Source organism: Porcisia hertigi, chromosome 34 (genome assembly GCF_017918235.1).
Source record: "Porcisia hertigi strain C119 chromosome 34, whole genome shotgun sequence".
NCBI classification, from domain to species: domain Eukaryota; phylum Euglenozoa; class Kinetoplastea; order Trypanosomatida; family Trypanosomatidae; genus Porcisia; species Porcisia hertigi.
Genome location: NC_090593.1, coordinates 717,117 through 738,363, shown reverse-complemented (window position 1 = coordinate 738,363; position 21,247 = coordinate 717,117). Strand labels below are relative to the sequence as shown.

The 21,247-nt window shown below is 57.6% G+C and overlaps 4 protein-coding genes across 4 annotated transcripts; all 4 read left to right on the top strand.

The window, feature by feature from the left end:
- Positions 1–1,004: 1,004 nt before the first annotated feature.
- On the top strand, positions 1,005–8,996 carry JKF63_01747 (uncharacterized protein; the record flags this gene model as incomplete). The annotated part of the gene is made up of 1 exon (XM_067897793.1): positions 1,005–8,996. One exon carries the CDS (start codon positions 1,005–1,007, stop codon positions 8,994–8,996), a length of 7,992 nt encoding a protein of 2,663 aa, XP_067753950.1.
- Positions 8,997–10,225: 1,229 nt separating this feature from the next.
- On the top strand, positions 10,226–11,863 carry JKF63_01746 (uncharacterized protein; the record flags this gene model as incomplete). The annotated part of the gene is made up of 1 exon (XM_067897792.1): positions 10,226–11,863. The coding sequence occupies one exon, from the start codon at positions 10,226–10,228 to the stop codon at positions 11,861–11,863; it is 1,638 nt and encodes a 545-aa protein (XP_067753949.1).
- A 1,234-nt stretch (positions 11,864–13,097) lies between these two features.
- JKF63_01745 (uncharacterized protein) lies at positions 13,098–17,099 on the top strand (the record flags this gene model as incomplete). The annotated part of the gene is made up of 1 exon (XM_067897791.1): positions 13,098–17,099. One exon carries the CDS (start codon positions 13,098–13,100, stop codon positions 17,097–17,099), a length of 4,002 nt encoding a protein of 1,333 aa, XP_067753948.1.
- A 541-nt stretch (positions 17,100–17,640) lies between these two features.
- On the top strand, positions 17,641–19,125 carry JKF63_01744 (uncharacterized protein; the record flags this gene model as incomplete). The annotated part of the gene is made up of 1 exon (XM_067897790.1): positions 17,641–19,125. One exon carries the CDS (start codon positions 17,641–17,643, stop codon positions 19,123–19,125), a length of 1,485 nt encoding a protein of 494 aa, XP_067753947.1.
- Between the last annotated feature and the right edge of the window lie 2,122 nt (positions 19,126–21,247).

Here is a 21,247-nt window from a genome sequence, read left to right as displayed (position 1 = left end):
GCCGTCGCTTTCTCCTCCTACACACCCTCCTCTTTCTGCTCCTCATCTCATCACCTTTCCGCACCTCGGCGCACATGCCTGCGTTGCATCATCACAACCGCATGGGCTATTCTCCCCGCTCCCCCACCCCCACCCCACACACGCACACTTGCGTTGACGTATGCGACTGGGCCTTCCGGCGCCTCTCGAGAAAGTAATTTCATTGTTTCTTGTCGGCGTTGTTGCTGCTGCTTAGTCGTTTCTGCGTGGTGACAACTGACTCAAGTGCCGGGAGGGGGGAAAAGCACTGGCTTGCGTATGGGTCTGTGTAGATAAATGTGTAAGAGTGCGCCAGTGTTCTTCATATATACATACCTCTTTGCGCCCTAAAGAGTGGGGGAGGTGCGGTGCCGATCATCCTTGGGAGAACGGGAAAAGAAAAGAGAGAAGCTAGCAATTCTAGACCGATCTCTCCGAACAAACCGAAAAAAAAAGACTCTTCGCCTACACGGTCGGAGACGCTCCACCAGAAAAGCGGGTATCCATTTGTGTGTTTGTGTGTGCCACCCCACCCACACCCCCGAGAGGCAAGGGTAAGAGAAAAGGAGCGCCTCTATCGAAGCTTGCGTTTTTGCGTAGTGGTCCACTCTGTCTGCACAGATTTGCCGCATTCGAGAGACAGACAACGAAGCCGCACGTGTCCTGTCTTTTTGTTTTCGTCTCGTTGAGGCTGGCTAGGGGGCGGGTGGTGACTTGACACACCAACATCTCATTCTCACTTCTATCCCTCGTGAGGCCTGCGCCGACTTTTATTTTTCCCGCCACACACGACTTTTAAATACTTTTTCAGCTTTTTTTTGGATATATCTGTGTGTGTGTGTGTGTGTGTGTTGAAGTGGGTGGGGCCCCCTTTTGTCGCACCTTCTTGGACGTCACGCAACCAGATAAACACTTTTAGAGCGCGATCTACCTCACTCCCTTGACCCGTCGCGCTTTAACGTAATCGGCATCTCATTTCGGGGGACATGTTTGGAACCTCCACCAATGCGCCACAGTCAGCACTGCCCGCTGGTGCCCCATCGCTTGGCTTTCCGGTCTCTCAGCCGCCATCCCTGACGGCAACGAACCGCGACAGCGGGGCGCCAGCGACGGCGGTGCACTCATCTGGTGTGTCTAATGCCCCAGTAGGATCCTCACCGCCAGCAGCAGGCGGACTTGGATTTGGGAAGCCAGTTGTCAATGCCGGTGGATCCATTAAGGCTTCTGCTGCGGCCGCGTCGGCTTCAGCGTCGGCGCCACCCGCTACGCCGACCTACATGGCACTCTTTGCTAGGGCATGTCGAGATGGGGTGGTCAACGATGCCTTCACTGATGAGATCAAGAAGCGCTTTAGCGCCCCCATGGAAGTGACAGTAGCACCAGAGACGGCGCCCCAGATCCTCCCAACAGCGCTGCAGACGGGGGCGCAATGGCAGGCGGCAGTGGCACCGCAAGCCGCGCTCACTACGTTCTCCATCACCAGCAGCGCCCCAACCGCGGTGGCCGGTGCGACCTACTCGACATTGGCCCGTGGTAACGAGCCCCAGCAGCAGCAAGATCGACGGCGTCTGCAAGTTGAGCAAGCATCAGAGTTCTTGCAGACGCTGCTTCTGTGTGATAGCGGTTACAACAACAACGAAGCCCCCCCGCCTGACAACCCAGCTTCATCACAGTGGACAGAAAGTATGGAAGAGGTGAAGGGCTTGCATGCAGCGGTGGCAACGGTGGCGGTGTCTGCCGCAAGTAATCTCATTTCTTTCCTAAAAACGAGCATCATGGCGAGCAACCAGGGGAATGACGGCGATGCCACCGCATCCAGCCTTTTTCTTGACAACCGGCGTAAGCGGACTGGCCAAAATCCGGTGCTGCTCGCCGCACAGTGTTTGTACGTGTTGTCGCGTCATTTCCAGCTCACTGCGAGTGTGTTGAACGAGGCGCTCGGCCTGATGGATGCGCTGTACCAGCTGCTGAAAAACTCGTTGCGGAACCGAATCGTGCCGCTCTCGACCTTCAGCGACAACTTGGACACATGCTGCCTCAACACTCTCACCTGGCTCTGCGTCTTCTCGGTGGTCAATATGGCAGCGGTCTGGAAGAAGCTGCGCTCCTCCACGGGGGAACTGCAGGTAAACCAGCTGATTCATTCCAGCGCTGCTGCGTCCATTGGATCCGCCGTGACTGCGCTGCGCCGCAAACTCCACGAGAGTGTGCAGGTGCCTAGCACGAGCGGCAGCGGGGGTCTCTACGGCGACGTGCTGACAGAGTCCCGCCGTGGTGTCAACAGTCGTGCTGCAACGTCTCTCCCAGCAGCCGTGTACACATGGCAGGTTCTTATTGACAGCTATTTGAGCATCTTGACCTTGACAGAGGGCTGCCTTCTCCGTGCCAACGGGAGTGAGCAGGGCTACGACAAGGCACTGGACGCCTTCCTCGGCGCACGCATGGCATCCCTATCGTCCCCTCACACGGCCGCTACCCAAAGTGGGGTTTGGGTTCATCGGGGTAAGGTTACAAAACGCATGGTAGAGCTCGCACCGGTTCCCCGCACTCTTTCGATCCCCCTTGGTCTTCTGTACCTCGCCCCGTACGAAATCATGTCGTACCTTTTTGATGAGATGCTGCCGCTGCTCCGTCACCTTTCGGAGCTGGAAGTCGCTACACACCGCCGCTACTGCGAGCAGCTGGAGGAGTTGCCACGCCTGCCTTCGCTTCGGCGCAGCAGCAGTGGAGGAAACCCAAGCGCAGGCATGACGGCGCCAGAGACGCACTACGTATATCAACAGCGCGACGCGGCGCAGAAAATCATCCGAGGAGAGGAGAAAGACGGTGAGGAAGCGTGGCTGCGGAGGCCCACGCGCACCGGGGCTGCCACCGAGGTCATTGGGGAGCCGTTCACCTCTGAGATGGCGCATCTGTTGGAGGCACTCGCGATTTGCCTGCAGCACCTGCCACCAGATGTGCTGAATCCCGACCTCGACTCTGACTGCGCGGCAACCTTCTTCATCTTCCAGAACTTTGTGAAGCATATGCGGCAAGTCTTCGCCACACAGCGTAACGGCACGACCTCTGCCGCCGGGGTTGGGGGTGCTGTGTGGGAGAACTACACGCTGAAGCTCATGACCAGGTTCCTGGAGGTGATGGCGATGATCGGCCGCAACCCACAGTACACGCAACGAGTTGTCGTACTCCTCACGGATGCGCAAACAGAGTGCAACGAGTTGCAGTGGCCTAGCTTGGTGAATCAGGCACTCGAGTGTGCTGGCTTTAATAGTGCCGTGGTCGGCGCTCCCGGTGCGGTGGGAAGCGATGGAACCGAAGCTTCAGCTACAATGTTCACAGCACCGGTACGAACGCCCTCTGTCGGGCCCGTGATGACAGGTGCGACCGATGGTGACGATATGCATGCGTTGTTGTCGACAGCGCCAGGCACAAACGGAGTGGCGCGCGCTTTGCACCAGCAGTTCACCCGCGCCTACACGGTCAAGTGTCAACGTCACTACATTGCCAGCTTCTTTCTGCTGCTGCGTCAGCTGTTTGCTCACCCCACTCTCCAGCCGATCGTAAGCACGTACATGAACCTCGCACTCGCGCTGACGTTCCTTTCGGCACCGCAGCAGAGCCAGATGATGCTGGGCAGCACGCTGTCGCTCATATCATCCCTCATCAAGAACGCGGCAGACGCGCAGTTGGTGTGGTCATTTCTGGAGCAGCGCCGCCTGTTGCAGCAGCCGTTGGTGCGCACGCGGCAACAGATGCCCGAGGGCAGCCCTAGTCCCAGTTCCACCCTTTGCGATCGCTTTAGTGCGGCGGCGTCGTTCCCAACTGCTGCCGGTCAGCGCGGGCCGACGGCCCACGAGGAAGCTCTTTCCCTCATTGGGCACTGCCAATACGAATGCACGCAGGGCACCTACGACATCACCGTCGGCTTCCTTAACCTTGTCACGGCTCTGTTTCAGCGCGACCAACCTTCCATGGTGGCGATGCCAGTGTACAGTACGGTCACGCACTTCATTGCACAAGAAATACTGCGTGGCGTCCTGAAGCGCATGTTTGCGCGTCCGCATGAGCGGTACACGGTAGTGGCGCTGGCGTGTGCAGCACTACGGCAGGCACTGCTCGTGCGCTTCCGGAGCACCGAGAACGGAGGCACAGCCGTACTGCCGTTTGCCACCATCATGGCCATCAACAAAGCCCCGACGGACGTGGTCGGTGAGGTGCTGAAGGTAATCCTCGACGCGAGCGATGCGCCGCACGAACTGCTCAGTCATCACCGCGCTGCCGTGCGCCAGGCGATGCGGCTGCTCATCACGTCGATCCAGGCGGTGCGGGAGCAGAACATCGAAATGCTTCTTTTTGACAACCGCACAACTCTCAACACCGATCTCGCAGTGCGTGTGTTGGGCATGTGTTCACCCCAAGACACCCTCCTGACGAAGACCACGCTGCAGCTCTTGTTGCTGCTCCCCATCGAGACAGCGAATCAGGCGGCACACTACTGGTCCGGGCTCACTCACAAGTACACCGCGGTTCTCGACTGCTTTGCTCAACTCCTACATCCACTGAACACTGTCTCGGCAGTCGTGCAGGCTCCGCCGGAGCTGGCGCAGCTCGATTTCGAGCCCTCAGAGCTCGTCCCCGGGTGGTCAGCTGCGATGCTCACCGAGACCAAGTCGCTGCTGCTCGACCTTTTGATGCAACACGCGGATGTGACGGAGCCGTCGCTAACAGCGTGGATGGCCGGTTTTTATGGTGAGGAATTATCTCGCAGAGACAGGCGCGGGCAGCAGTTCGCCTCCATGCATGGGGGCACGACAGGCGGAAACGGCGCCGGCGGTGAGCCGCGGTGGTGGCGCACCACCCTTCTTACCTCCGTCGTCGAGGGCGCCTGTGACTACCAGGTTGAACGTGTGCACCCGGCCCTGGCCGTCAAGTACGTGAAGCTGCTTTACTTACTTCGAGCCAACCGCCTCTACGGCTCCCTTGTCATTCGCCCATTTCTAGAGTCCGTGTGCCAGACGCTATTCCTACGACTCCAGCACTACCGCCCCAGTCAAAGCAGCCCCGTTGCACTGAGCAAGTACGCGTACGTGCTCAAGCTCCTGGCACTGGAGGCGTGCTACGCGTATCGCACGGCTCCGGAGAGCCTGCGGCTTGCGCAAAACACGACTACCACATCGATCCCAGTGGAAGTGCTGCTGTCACTTCTCTATCCTTCCGGGAGCAGTACGGGCGCCTTGGCGGGCAGTGGCGCTGCCGCGCCAAGTGCTGCTGAGTACGCCGCCACCGAGAACAGCGGTGCTCGGAGTCTCTACGAGGTGGACGGCTACCATGGCGAAACACGCGTGGGCGCGCTGACGACGCATCGCGACCTACACAAAGACACTAAGCAACAGTGGTGCGGGGACCTGGCCGTCATGTCTCGCGATGCGGCTGTGGATATTACGAGCTGGCTGCCGGAGGCGCTGCATATGCTGCCTACCTTCCCAGAGAAGCTGCCTGAGGTGACTGGGGGGGTAAAACACCTCGTGCGCGCTGCAGCGGACGGCGTCGTGCAATACAACATGACAAGCCTTTATGGCGCGATCCAGGACGAACAAGTGCGCGCGAACCAGCCACCCCTGACGATGGCTGAGCTGCGCGACCGACTGCGCCCTTTTATTGCCGCTAACGATTGTTTTTTCTCGTACGCGGCAGGTGTCAGCTTTGTCGAAGGCTGGTGCCAACTCGTAAGTGTTTCGTGCTCTGTAGTGACGGCCCTGTCTGTGCCGCGGCTGCGCTCCTTCGCCTTGTGCATTCTTCGGGGTTTGGACGCAACGACGCGCCTTACCGCAGCAGCGCAAGAGCAGGTCACCATTCGCTTGTGCCACTGTCTGTCTACCGTGATGGCGCACCTCCGGCAGATTGTCTGCGCATCAGTGGCACTCTCGCGCAGCGCCCCGCAACCCGCAGAAGGGGGGGCGGCGTGGTACGACCAAAGCAGTGGAGACTACCCTGGCGTTCAGGGAGGCGATGGTGTGCCGCTCGATGCAGCGCGCGCGGCGCCGTGTCGATACGGCGGATGTGAGCCTTGTATTGCCTCAAGCGCGCCAGCGCCACCCGTCATTCCCACAACGGTGCCGCCCTACAAGCTAGATGAAAACAAAGAGTTCTTAATCGGGCGACGCCGGCCGCGCGCCAGCAGTCGTCATGCCGCACTTCAATACCGGAGTGGTCAAGGTGGTGCAGTGATAGGAAACACAAATAACGTCGTCGGTAAGCCGTTCGCAACCGCTGCCGGAGAGCTCAGCAATTTCTACAGCGCCGCGAACCGTTCAAAGCTGGCACAAGCGCTGCTGCACCGGCGTGATGCCGGGCGTTCTTCTGTGGAGAATGAGCAGAATCCCGCGCTGGCGACTTGGCATCCACCAGGGTCCGCTGATACACTTTCGCTGCTTGAGCCTTTGGTGCGCGCGCTTGTGCAATGGGGAACTCGCATCCCGTCGACACGGGGTGAACTCTACCTCAGCCTTCTGTGTCTCGCCGAGACGCCAGGCGTCAACCTCGACGATGTGGCAATTTGGCGCTTTCAGAGGTCTGTGCTTGATGTGGTGTGCACCGACATATGCGGCAGCAGCAGCGGCGTCGGCACTGCTCCGAGTGCATGCGGGGGTAGTGAGCGCATTGTCGGCATTGGGGCAGCCGCTGCGCTGAACAGCAACCGCCACCACAGTACCACCCATGGTAAAAGCAGTGGCAGCGGCAGCAGCAGCGGCGCGGCAGCACTCTCAACTCAAGCGCAGCAAGCGGTGACCCTCCTGGTTGCCCTGCTGCAGGCTTCAGCACCGATTCGCGACGAGTTCTGCAAACCAGACGCCGGAGGTGGTGATGGACTCGGTAAATGGGCATTGCGGTGCGCAACGGCGCTTCTCCAGAGCGCGGACCATGCAGTGTGCAACTTCTTTACCAGCAACGGTGCGCAACTGGGTACGCTGCTGTGGCACCTACGCAGCGCCTTCGACGTCGTCTCCGTCATCTCCCTCGGCCACGGCTCGCAGGTGCTACACAGCAACCTACTCAACTCCTGCTTTGCGATGCGGGCGTGGAAGTACAGTACGCTAGTGGCACTGGGTTACTCTCAGCCTACTCCCACTTTTCACGAGGCCCCTAGCAGGGCCCTCGTGGAGCAGAACAAGGAGGCGCTTCGATACCTTTTGCTGGGTGTGGTACGCTGGGTAAACGTGCTCTTCTCCTCCCTCGGCGATGCAGCACCACTCTTGTATGAAGTGCAAAAGTTCATCCGTGACAACCGGCAACTGATCGACCACGTCTTCATCGCCCCCGCCTCCGTGAGCAGCGCTATCTCCGGACCGACGTCTCTCAGCGCGTCGCACTTGACACTCTGCGCCGAACTCTCTGACTGCCTACGCGCCCTCTCATCTTCTGTATTGGCGGTGGACTGCCGCCAGATTGTTGATGATATGGCGCTGGCTGAGCTGCTCAGCATGCTGAGCAGCGACGAGGTATGGCACAGTACCACGCCAGACCTCTACGGCTTTGCGGATAACGACGGTGGGGAAGGTGGTATGGGTGGTGCTGCTGGGGTCGTACCCATGGCCTCGCCAGCAGCAGCAGCAGCAGCAGCAGCGGTGAGCCCAGAGTACCACGACACGAACCCACGAGAGAACGTGAAGGGTAGTCTGGGTAAAGTCCCGGTAGCTATTGACCCCGCCGCCGAGCGCGGACGCGATGTCGTGGCGCTGACAGTGCGTAACCTTGCTCATCTGCTGCTCAACACCGAGTATGGGCAGCGCAACAGCGAGGATCCCGGTGCCTCCATCGCCTATGCGGACAATACACCGATGCTTCGACACACTGCCGAGAAGCGCCAACTCGTTGCGCGCATTGTCCGTCACATTGCACAGTCCCTCTTGCAGACAAGTCTTTCGGAGGTGCGGGAGTTCCGCCTCGAGTGCTACCTCTACGCACTGCATGCCATGGTCTGTCTACTGCACTCCTTCGTCCTTCCCCTGGCACCCGCGGGGCCGCTCAAGGGGCAATCGACATACCCCACCAGCGTACCAGAAGAGTTCGTGCGCTATCTATCCGAGCTCCCCCTGGGCGAGTTCGCCGACACCCTGACGCAGGCGCGAGAAGCTGTGTATCAGCTGCGCGACTTCAACACCGACTACCGCGGCGGGCTCCGTGGGAACCGAGTAGCCCCAAACACCTGGGTGATTAGCGCCTCCTCTGCTGTGCCGCACACGCTGAGCGACAGCGCGCGCATTGCCGACTCCGGTACTCCGGACCAGAAACCGAAGGTGTCATTATCCCCAGCAACCGGCCACGTTGGCGGCAGCGGCTCCGATACCTTCACGGTGCCATCGACACCGGGTTTGTTGCCCTCAGCTGAGGCTCACCGCGGCGGATGCGAAAGTGGAAAGGGGTCACAGGCGACGTCACGGTTCCCAGCGGCAGCAGAACTTGGCCAGACGTTCTCTGGGCGGCTTGAACCGCATGCCAGCCACCTGTCTCCCTCCACCGCGGCAAGTTATGCCCGCGGGACTAGACACGATCCGACCATGACGGTCGCCTTCGACGTCGATGGCTCTTCCTCCCATCTCCCGAACGTGCAAGCACAGGGTGGCGCGAACGCTTGCATTGGAACGTTGTCGGCTGTAGGGGATTCTCAATCGTCCCTGCTGCATGCCACGGACGATGGAGCGAAGCTGAACCCGGACGTTACGTTACGGGAGCTGCTGCCGCAGCGTGGCCGCGCAGATGAGGAGGAGTGGACGCGGTTGTACGACTCAGCTACGGCGCACGATGTTTCGGGCGCCGTCGCCGACGGCGATCTGGACTCCACTGGCATTCGCAGTGCTCCACTGCAATGGAAAGACTTGCTCAATGTCGAGAACGAAGTGCGGCAGGTAAAGATTGCGATAGCGAACGCGTTGCGTGCCACAAACGGGGCCATTAAGATTGTACAAAAAAACGTGTAACTGGCGTGCATTATGGTGGGTGATCTATGGGTACGGTGAGATCTGCGCGATCGGGCGGGGGTATATGGAATCGCGGGATATGTTTTGGTGTCGGGAGGCTGGTTGGCAGGGGTCTTCTCCTCCCCCACCCCTTTCCTGGCATGGATGGATCCCCATTTGTGTTAGCATGAGAAGATATCCAAAACTACTGTATTTTTTTCTTCTCCTCTCGGCGTTTTTAGGCATCCAAGTCGGCTTGGTTTCATCTGAAGGTAACTGTCGTGGAGAGAGCTGAAGAGTCGAATGGGGGTGTCCCTGCCATTCGGACCCCCCTTTCTCACCCTTTTTCTTTTCTTTACTGTGTCTCAGTGCAGTGGTGGTGTCGGTGATTGTCTTTTCTCTCTCACTTTTTAACGTAGTAACGTGCTTTCATAGAGTCCATCTTCTATCTTTAACATACACTAACACGCAAGTTCACATGAGCTCAGATATTTGAAAAGGAAAACTGTGGGTCGCTAGGCTCATCCGGCCACATCGTGATGCATCTTTGCCTGTGGTGGAGATGTACCCTCTTGAACTCGCAGCGCACAAAGTAGTCTGGCTTATCGCCGCATGTCACCTCTTTTGTTCCCTTTTTTATGTTCCTTCCCCGTGCTGACGGCAGATATTTGCTACTCATAACTCCGCGGTGTGCGTCCGTTCGTATCCTAAACAGGCATCGTTTCCCCGCCCCCCACCCCCAACCCCACCGATTCGGAATCACGCGTGGGGCAGAGGCGAAGATCTTCAGGGCACCACCCTCGGCAAAGAAGAACGGAATGCGACGGACGGACCCCTCAAGAGATGCAATATGCTTCTGTATCCCCCTCCCCTCCCAATCCTCCATTGTTGTCGCTTTCTCACGTCTCACTATCCGATCTCTTGGACATCTCGATGCGAAAAAACCAGGAGCGTCAACAACACACAATCACACAAACGGTCTCTACCAGTCACGGAGCACAAGCGAAGGCGTAAAAGAAAAAATAGCTGCACATATCTCTGCTCATAATCATCCTTCCATCCATCATCCTCCACTCGGCATCGCCTCATTTCTACTGTTTTTTTCTTTTTTTTTTTGGGGGGGGGGGGATTACTATTATTTTGTCGTGTTGAATCCGTGTGCTTCCAACACACACACACACACACACACACACAATTGAAGGTCTTCCACTTTTTTCTGTGGCGCCAGAGCCAAGGCACGCGCCGTCGAAATGAGCGCTGCTCGCCAAGAAATGACAGATCTGCTGCGCGAGGTGCAGAAACTCCAAAAAGAACTTCAACCCGTTCGGTCTGCTGTAAACGCTCTTCAGAAACGAGAAGCAGGTACACCAAACGCTGCGGCGACCGGGGCCTCCTTGAAAAAAGTGGCAACCCGTCTTGAAAGTGTGAAGCAAAAGTATAAACCGTACCTAGTACGCCTGCATGAGCTGCTGTCTGACGAGGTGCCGGCGTACCTGCAACAAACACCACTGCTGGCGGCGAACGTGGAATCCCTAGAACATTGCCCTGGCGGCACTCGCGGTGCGCCAAACGAGCGGGACACCGCGGCTTCCTCATTCTCCGTCGCCAAGAATACGAGCGACAATGCAGCTCACCTTCTTCAGCAAGCCTGCCCGCCATCGACCCCGCACCTTCTTCAACCCGAGAATCTGCGCTTTACCCAGCAGCAGCTTCGCCTCCGCGCAGAGATGGTCGAGTACTTGATTGTAACAAACCGCATCGACATTGCTGAGCACTTGGTTCGTGAATACGGCCTTCCACTGCATTGGTTTCCAAGGCTCGTTCTGCGCCACCGCGAACGCATCTTCGCAGCTTCGGCCAATGGAACGGAGTCGTCTCCAATCAAACAGCCGGCTAGTGCGACGGAAGACACAGCCGTCCCAACGGTGGCTACTCAGGTTTTGAGGTCACCCATGCAACTCCCATCTCCATTCCACCCGAGGAGCAGCGCCACTGGTGCGCAAACGCCTTCCTTGCCACGATCTCCACTCCCACAGCCTACACTGGCGAGCTTAGTCGATGTCAGTCCCTCTGGCGGGCCGCGCGGGAATCGGAACTCCACCCCACCTGCTTCCTCTGGCCAATCCCCACCGACTCAACAACAGCAGCAACGACGAGAAATGGGGGCTACTGGTGTGCTCCACTCACAGGCCTCGTCCACCGCCGACACGGCTGGTGCTGCAGCGGCTGCTGGTGCGACAATGCCAGATCTCGTCGCACGTGTCGTGAGTGCCGCCATGTATTTGAAGGACGAGTACCTGGACCGCATGGTGCTGGAGCGAACCCTGGAGCAACACCTCGGCACCGCGGCGCCCTCGGAGTTGGCGAACGCCGCGTCAACTTCTGCGAGCAAGACGTCATCCAGCGCCGCGACACCGCTGGAGCGCTACAAGGCGTGTGTTTTGAGTCGTATTGCAAACATACCTCGCCACCACCTGCATACGCAGTCCGGTGACGAAGCCTTCGACAGCGCCATGATGAACATCATTGAAGATCTGCTGGTGTATGGCTTGCAGAAGTGGGCAGAAGGGCATTCCGTGGCGGCGACGGACGCTGAAGAAACCGCTGCGGAGTCCAAAAAGAGAGCAGAACTGCAACGCACACTCACCACGGATACCCTTTTGACACCACAGGAGATGCTTCTGGCGGACAAGGTGTGGAGTGAGGACATTCTCTTCTTGAAGCGACCCACAAGGTTTTACTGTGTCGAGAGCGGCTTGAGCACAGACGACAGTTCAGCCTCCGCGCTGGCAATGCCGCGCGCACGCACGACTGGTGAGATGGTCTCGAAGTGTGTTGCCATCAATCAAGACGCACTCGACTCAACTGTGAGCATTTTTATCACCTAAAGGAGAACCACCAGACAGAACCCAATACGCATATGCGTATGAACTCGTGCCACTGCGTTGAAGTGGACGCGCCCCTGATGAGAGTTCACCTCCACAAGAAGGCACCAAAGTGGCCCTGAGGCCTCCCATGGCCCACGGTGTTTTTTTCCCCGCCCCCCTCCCCCCTTTTTTGACGGGGGGGGGGGGGCGGGGTCTTATTTTGACGGAGCGGAGCGCTCACACTTTTCCTCTTTTCAAACAAATGGGGGGGGAGTCGTGATTGTGGCTCTACACGCTGGTGGTTATTGCAAGACCGGCGTTGACTTGTCTCTCTCTCTCTGTATATTTACACATATATATATATATATATATTGTGTGTGTGTGTGTTTGTGTACGCACCCCCTCTTTTTTTCATGCTTCGTTGTCCGATCTCGTCTGTGAATGACAGGATGTCTGCACCACTGTTCCCGGCATAGAGAGAGACCGCCATACACACGCGCGAGCGTGCCTCTTACACGAAGGGCGAACTCTCTCTGAGAAACGTGCATCTATGAGAAACGGTACCTGCGCCGACTTGCTTTGTTTGACTTGTTTTTTATTCCTCCTCCCCATTCGAGACTCTGTCACGCCTTTCGGCTCGCTTCCTTCATCATGCTTTCTGGTCGTTGTCCCAATGCTGCTTTCCATTTTTTTTTCTCTGTGTATGCTTGCGTGTGTGCGCGCGCGTCTGCATATGTATCAGAGATTCTGTGGGAAGCAAGACGAGAAACAAACAAACAAAAGACGACGCTGGTGTATGCACCCGGAAATCGGCTCGTCGAACAGCAACGGCAACCGACTCGCTCTCCGAAAAGCCCCCACCCCTCCCCATGCATTCATGTCCTCTCGCTATTTGGTGAAACTATGGCATAGTGCTCACGCCTCTGTGTGTGTGTGTACGTCTCCATGATCACCTCCGCACTGCGTTCTCCACTTTTTTCTCCTCCCCACATGCATATCACAACAACAACCGGGAACACATGGGAGGACTTATATGTGGGTGGGGGAGTTCAAGGGTGGACATCCGCCGCGCTGAGCTTTTTTTTTAACGGACCACGAACCCAACTTGCCTTTGAAACAACACAGCCACCACCCCGTCTTGAAAACACGGATTTCTTTAGAGAACCAACTCACTATTGCACCTTGACTGCAAAACAAAAAAGGGGGGCTCTCTACACATGCGCACACTCTCACCGATAAGTGCAAAAAACATAGAATGAGATCGGGCTCAGACGAGTCCGCCTTCCTGACCCTCTCCACAGACCCCCCGGTAGCAGCGCTCCAAGGGGCGTGTGCTGTTGTTTACGAGGCTGTTTGCGCCGAGGCCATTCGCCTCATTTTTTCCCTCTATGCACTCTCGCAGTCGGGAGTTGTAGAATTGGGAGATGAGCTACATCGCTGTCGAGAGTTCATCAGTGAAAGCGAGTGCTGTCCTCCGGTAGACTCGGAACCTGTAACACCGCCGTGTCATGTCCGGAGCTTCTCGCTATTTCAGCGCACCCCTTCGCACGAAGGCGCACACTTCAAGCCTCGAAGCCATCAAGGCATGGGGGAATCACACGGGTTGACCTCCGCTGAAGCCCGGGAATGCATCACAAACGCCTCCATCTATGGCCTTCTCACAGCAGCTCATCTGTTGCGCTGCTCGACGTGGACGGCGGCATCTCTCGTGCCGGCCTCCTTAATGGATAGACACTCGGCCCCGACGCATGCCTCGCAGCTGCTGACAGACGCACGGGCTGCCGAAGAGTTGCGCACGCGCGAATCTGGATGGTGTGCGACGGCTCTCGTCACGTTCACCGAGTGGCTGCTGCTCTCATTTAGCTCCAACCCTCCCCCCTTCCTGGGGTCGACCCTGCCGTCGAGAGCGTTGAGCACTACCGAGATGGAATTCGCTCCGACAGACGGCCGAGACTCTTTTTTGCTCGGTGTGCCCCCGGAGAGCGCCGATAATGACGACAATGATGCCAACGCCCTACGCGCCGTTTCGATGCCGGCGGCGCGCCAGTGTAGAGTTTTTGTCGTGGACTCTTTGCCATTGTACTTCTCATTCCTGGGCACTGGAAAGGGTCACCGCCAAAGCTCCGCACCATCGCCATGGGGGGGAAGCCCTCGCGTTGCGAATACCTCTGAAAAGGGGTGTGTCCATCGCTGGCTTCTCGATGATCTTCCTCGGTGGTGTGCGCAGGTCGCGCTGAACGAGCAGAGCAAGCTGTGGTACCACACCTATCTCCTACGACATACGCTAGAGCGGTGGCGGGCGCGGCGCGGTCTGCGCGTGGTAGCACACCTCTCTAACGCAGTGGATGCTCTTCCAGAGGTGAAGTCGCACCCATCTGCGCTGACCGCTCAAATTAGGAACCCCTCTACGGACCTGAGAATGCCGTCGTTTGCTGGGCTTGGAAAGGGGATGGAAGAGGACCGACGACTTTTTTCGAGGCCGAACGATGCTTCTGAAGCAGTTACGTTGCCGCAGGCAGTCTCCACGCAGACGCCAGCAGAACCGCCGAAGCCTGGGAATGTCGACGGCCAGTTCAGTGGAGTGCATTCAACAGTGTGTTTCAGGGAAGTGCTGGCCCACGATGCATCTATGATTGCACCGGAGACTGAGCCACTTTCCTCCATCCAGAGCCAAGACGGCCCTCATTCCGCAAGCACACCCACAGTAACCGTACTCGCAGATAGAGACCCCGCAGACGCTGCTGCGAGCGCGTCAATGACGTGTCAACTAGATAACGTATTGCGTGGCGTGGCGAGGACGCGAGACTCGTCATCACCCGGCATGGATAGCGAGGAGAAGCCAGGCAACGTGCGTGAGGGGTGTGAAGAGGAACCGCATCAACGTCACCGAGGGAGTCCTCTGCGGCAGGGACACGGCAACGCAGTGGAGTCTTTGTTTGCCAGTGCACGGGCCTCAACCTCACCCTCGGAGCGAGAATTCACAGTAGATCCCAGCCCCACCACTGCGTCAGACAACCGTACAGCAAGCTCCATGATCCCGCTCCCCCACCGAGAAGAGCGACAGGAAGAGCTCGTCCGCGACATGGTGCGGCGACGCCGAAATGCCGTTGCACGGCAAGTTTTCTCCTACTGGCGCGACCACCGCTTGTACGAAGCGCTGGCAGCACGCTTTCTCCTGACGCAGCGGCGAGAGGCCACAAGGGCGCACTGCTGGGCTCAGTGGAAGCGTCGACAAGCAACGACTCTTCAGCGTGACAAGGAAGCGAGTGACCTCGCACGTTGTGACGCATACACGGCAAAGAATGCACTCCAGTACTTTCGAGGACTTCTCCAGCGATGGAAAATGGCCGCCCTGGCGCGGCACTTCCTCTTGTCCACGCTTGGGCATCGCGCGCTTCGCGCCTGGGAGTGCAACACCCGGTTTGTGCAAGCACAGCGCGCCACACCGCAACCACTCATCGGTGCACGGCTGGTGAAGTGGCAGGTGTGGACACAGTGGCTCCACAGGCGCCATGAGTCTACCGCGGATCGTTTTCATGCCAGAAAGCGTGGTGCCGCGACTCTGTTGCTCATGAAGGAGGCCTGTATGCGGCGGGAAGCGCTCCGTCTTGCCATGATGCAGGCCAACGCCCTCATCGCAAGGCGCGCATTCCAGCGGTGGACATGGAAACGCACCATCGCCACACGACTAAACCGCTTTGTCGAAGCCAGGCTGCCGCAAAGAACTCTGGTCCGGGAGGCGTGGGAAAATTGGCGATCGCGGTGGCGGGAACGACAGATGCGGCGCGAGAGGGAGCCCCAAATCCGCGCGTTTCGTGTGGCGCAGCGGGCGGCGATGTGTTTTGCCCAGTGGGTGCAACGTTGGCGACGTGAGACATACGTTCGGGCCTGCGTAGCACGGCAGAAACACCGCCACGTCCTTCATCCTGCCTTTCTCCACTGGCAGCAGCGAATGCAGCTGTGTGTGATTTTGCGACAAGGACAAGAGGAGCTGGCACTCAAAATCAGCGAGCAGCTTCAGGGGAGAAGAGTCCTGCGCACATGGCGCCGTAGAGCTGCCCAGCATGTCAAACATCGGCGACAACTTTTCAGCGCGGTTATGGTCACAGATGCAGAGCGTTTTTGGCGGTTCAACCAGATCGCACGAACTTTTTTTCACTGGCGCACACACAGTTTCACGATTCGGCGGTACAACGTAGATCGGCGGCGGGGTCTGCCCGCCGCCGCCCAGGACGCTGCAGGAATGAGTTCTCTCAGGGGAAATGGGGCAGTGTTGAGCATTACAGGAATCATCAAGACGGAAAGCCGCGTGGAAGCTGGTGCTGAAGAAGAGCACATCGAGAACTCCACCGATCCAGCAGCGATAGCACTGCTTCCACTGCCTCCCCACTCTGCGGCATCTTCATCGGCGTCCCCTAGCAAGTCGCAAAGAGGCCGTCGGAGACACGCCGGCCGCGGGTTCACGCACGTCATGCGATCACCACAGAGGTCTCCAGCTCGCGGTAGCAGCGTAGCCGCCACGCGCGAAAGCGCCTCGGCAACGGAGGCAGCAGCTCGTGGTGTACCACACAGTGTGGGGTTCGGTGACATAAATAGAGATGATCGTGTTGCCCCAACGGCGGCCACGCACGGCGGTTTGCGGGTCGCTCAATCTAGGCAGCTCGCTATTCCACATGGAAAACGCACCATCGCGCTGCAGCGCCAGCTGCTGGCGGTGCAAGGTCACCAGCGACCCTCCCTGTTGCTCGCTGGTCCACGTGCCCGAGCATCGAGAACATGGTTGAAAACGACGCCGCCAGCGTGGCAAGCGCGTTATGATCCTCCCTTTTCCAGGTCATCGACCCCCCGTCGAACAGCGACACGGCCGAGGGCTCTACTCCTCAACAACACCGTCGAGCCGCACTGGCACGACAAGAAGGGCGACGACAGCTCAGAAATCAGAGCACTGCGGCGATCGCCGACGGCAACTCCTCTATCGACCACGTGTGAGGCTAAAGGTACACCGCGGCCCCCCCAAGGTGCCGCGGCGCCGCGCTATACCGCCGCGCTGGTGGACTCACCTCACACATCACCTCTGCCACAGCGGCAGCGGAACGGTGGTGCTCATCTGCAAGCCCACGGTGACTACGCAACGCTCGAATCGGGTTGTGTGCCTACGGCTTCTTCCCATCGCCTGCTTCGTCAAATGGAGGAGTTGCTTTGGCGCATCCGCACCATAGAGGGTGGATACGGCGCCCCAGCCACTGGACTTATGTGACGAGCGGGAGTCCGCTCTTACCCCACTGGCAAATATTCACATTTCCCGGGAAGCTGTCTTGACGGCGAAGCCGCTGAGATAGCCAGAGATGCCCTCAATACGGAGGGCAGCAAGACATAAAGCAATGCCATCGGCCCACTGTGGATGCGATACAGCGCACAGAGCCACGTTTCTGATTTAGGAGGTGTGCGGCGGCGGCGGCGGGGGGGGGGAGGGCTCACATGTCAGCGAGCGCCAAAGTTGCGCAGACGACAGTGCTGCTATGACACCTCACTCTCTCTCTCTCGTTGCTTCTCGCGCCAGAGTATGCTCCCTGTGGCGCGCCTCTCTGCCACCAGAGAAGCCCTCACGTACGGTCTCCCCCAGCATGTCCTGCACTTTGAACACTTCGCCACTGTCCCTGTCTTTTCACCACCACCTTCCCTCCCCCCCCCCCCCCAAAAAAAAAAAACAACCTCTCACACCCTGCCGCTCCTGACGCACACAATTTTGAGGGGGAGGTTTTGGAAGCTTTTCGACATCCCAAAGGAAGACCTGAACGATGCTCTCGAAAGGGAGCGGTACTCTCGCTGATGCTGCCCCGTCTGCCACCACCACTGCAGATGCGCATCTCAGCCAGGCGAACACAAGCGGTGTGCCGTCGCCGCAGATCGACCTCGCCGGACTTCTGCCGGAGGGGTGGGACCGCTCCAACAGCGTCTTTGCGCGTACCATCGGGCCGCTACTCAGCAACCCCTACTTTAGTGCCGGTGCTGGCCTCTGGGTGCTCACTGTTGGTGGTGCTCTTGGCCGCCAAGCATCAATAATGCTCCAGGCCCTCATGAAGCGAAAGTTTGTCGTCTCGCTGGAGGTGTCGAACCGTGATAACGCCTATGAGTGGATTCTGCGTTGGTTGTCTCACCAAAAAACGTTTAAAGTGCAGCAGATGTCGGTGCTGACACGGTCGGCGTCACTGGACTACTCGTCAAGCGACCGCACCCGGACGGAGTGTCTCTTCGGCCCTTGTCCGAATCAGCGGCACTACTTTTTTTACGAGGGCCGCCCGCTGACATTAACGCGGCGACGTCGTGACAACGTCAGCCCCGGCTACAATGATGCACTTTTTGAAACTCTCGAATTCACCACCATTGGCACGAGTGCAGCAGTGCTCCAAAATGTCGTAAAGCAGGCGCAGCAATTTGCCGAGCAAGAAGACAGCGATCATACGGTGGTGTACTTGAATGGTGGGAGCAGCTGGACTCGTCAGCCCCGCCCACGATCACGGCGCGCCATCCAGTCCGTCGTCCTACCGGAGGGCATGTCAGAATTCATTTTGGGCGATGTCAGGAAATTTCTCAACTCGAGCTCGTTTTACAAGCAGCTGGGCGTGCCGTACCGCCGCGGGTATCTTCTGCACGGCCCTCCAGGTTGCGGAAAGACGAGTTTTGTCATGGCGCTTGCCGGTGAGCTGCGCCTCTCCATCTCGCTTCTGAATTTGTCGAACCGAAACCTCAACGACGAGTCGCTCACATCGCTGCTCAACGATGCGCGCGTGGACACTATTGTCCTTCTGGAGGACATCGACCGCGCGTTCAGCAACGAGTGCAATGTTACCATGAGCGGCCTTCTCAACGCCCTCGATGGCGTCGGCGCCCAGGAAGGCCGCCTGGTTTTCATGACAACAAATCACGTGGAGCTGCTAGACGCAGCGCTGATTCGGCCAGGCAGAGCAGACGTTAAAGTTGAAATTGGGCTCCTGGACGTGAAGCAATCGCAGTCTATGTATCGCAAGTTCTTCCCAAATGCAACGGAGGACATGGTCGAGGCTTTTGGCAAAAATGTGCCACCGAACGCGATCAGCGCTGCCCAGCTGCAATCACACCTCTTTTTTCACCGCGACGACGCTGTCGCAGCGACTGCGACGGTGCCCGCCTTCATTGCGGGTACTCGCGCATTCGACGCAAGTTTAGAAAGAATGCGGAACAAGAAAGCAAAGCTGCAGCAATCCTTACCGCGTGTGCCACTACTCGACCTCGATACCAAGTAGCTTTGGGCCACCAATCGCGACTCACTCACATTCGCCCCACCATTACTGTTCACACCCCTCGCCCCTGTGCTAGCCCTCCCCCCCCCCCTCTCCCCGTTTCTTTTTGAAATTCATCGTGCCTATTCGCGTTTCCTCTTTCCTTCGCAAGACCTTTGAGTCGCTGATCCTGTCCCTCTCCGCGCCCAAGAGGTCGCCTCACCTGCAGGTTTCTCGGGGGGGGGGGCTTTCTTCGTGTGTGAGTGTGTGTGGCACCCTTCTCAAATCTCCATCGCGCTTCACTTGGTCGCTTCACTGTCTGACATTTGTTTCCTCTCACCAAGGGCGCCTGTTGGTGGCTATTCTTCCGGTAGGTGCGCCAGTCCCGCGGGGGAATAGAGTGGGGGGGGGGTATGTTTATTCTCTACAAGGGCGCCCCCCCCAGCCACCCACCCGATTCCTTGAACGGCCTACGAGAAACCTTCACATACAAAGCGTCTCGTGTGCAGGAGCGACAAGGGCCTTAAAAAAAAACAGATTTTTACGCTTGCAAGAGGGCCACAAGCTGTGAAAGGGGGGTAATATACGAATAAAATGACATTTATATACATTAACACCAGACAGAGCTGCGAGTTACACTCAAGGATTGCGCCGTCGTGAGAAGTGTAGAGCTGCCTTTCCGACCACTTGACAAACGTCAACTAACTACTGCAACGGCCACACGAGGCTAGGATAGCCTTTTGGTGTTGTTTCCCCAGCTCTCTTTGTCATCGCCATCTCCGCGTTCTATTGATCTCTCATTCTTTTTTGTTTTCTTCGCCATTTCGCGCCCCCCCCCTCTACACGCATGCACGCGCGCGCTCGATATATATATACATACATAATCCAGCAGCAGTACTCTTCCCCCCCCCCCTCCGTTCATCCCCATTTCATAGATTTCAACAAAAGACAATTTCAAAAAAAGAGTAGCCAGGGTGGCTGGCACGACGGGCATCTACGCGGTCATCTGCCTCTCCGCATGAATGGGTAACATTTTACAAAGTCTTTCCTGTTCACACGCCGCTGTTTGCTGCCTCTGTCACTGCAAATATATATATATATATATTCATATATTCTACTATTTCTCATTCGACGAGCACTCGCATCCCCACCCCTCTCTGTACAGCTCCTCCCCACCCCACCCCCAAATCCTTGCTGAACCCTTCGCCATCATCACATTCAGCGGCTTTCTGTACAAATTGAGGGTGCGAAAAACTGTGCTCGTGTCCACCGCACGACGCACACAAAACAACAACACCAACACCACCACACAATTTTCCCTCGCTACTTCTGCTCCTCATTCATTTTTTTTTTCGTTTTACTTGGTCTTGGACTTTGCTGTACGGCGCGCCATACGCATCACCGTTGGTTTAAAGAAAAAAAGAAGAGGGAGCTGACAGGTTCGTCGATTCTGTCATTTTCTCCCACGTTCCTACTCTCCCTGGCTTCTGCTGTAAGCTTTTTTTTTGTATTCATCCGCCCACCCTCACTACTCCCCCTCTTTATCTTTCCCTTTTCGAGTACAGTGACTTGGTGATCGTCAGCGTTGTTGCTGATTTTCATTTGTGTGTGTGTGTGTGTGTGTGTGTAACACCATCGCTGAACTCTGTTGGAGTTTTCTTTTGCCGTCTTGGTCCCACACCACCTCCTCCTCCTCCCCCCCCCCAAACTTTCTCTTGTCGTGCACCTACCGGACTCAATTCTCGTTACATCTTCATAGACCGTTCATATATAAACATCCTCACACCCCGTCCCCCCCTCATTCGTTTGTTTGTTTGTTTGTTGTTGTTTTTTGCCTCCTCTTCGTCTTTTCCGCCAATCCTCGGCCGCCTTCTGAGACACTGACGTAAAAGCCCCAAGTTCATTTATACACAGAAAGAAAGGGACGGACGGTTTGTGTTGTCCACACCCTCTCTCAGCTGCCCCCACTGCGTATACCTGTGCCGCTGTGTTGTTTGCCCCTCCCCCCCCCCTCCATTGTGTTTTTTTTTTGGTGTGTGTATGTGTGCGCGCGCGTGCGCCTGTCCCCCCCTTCTCCGACACACTGCTGAAGCCCGTGTTGCTGTGTCACCACCACACCTCTGCTTTTTACCCTTTGTTGTTTCTG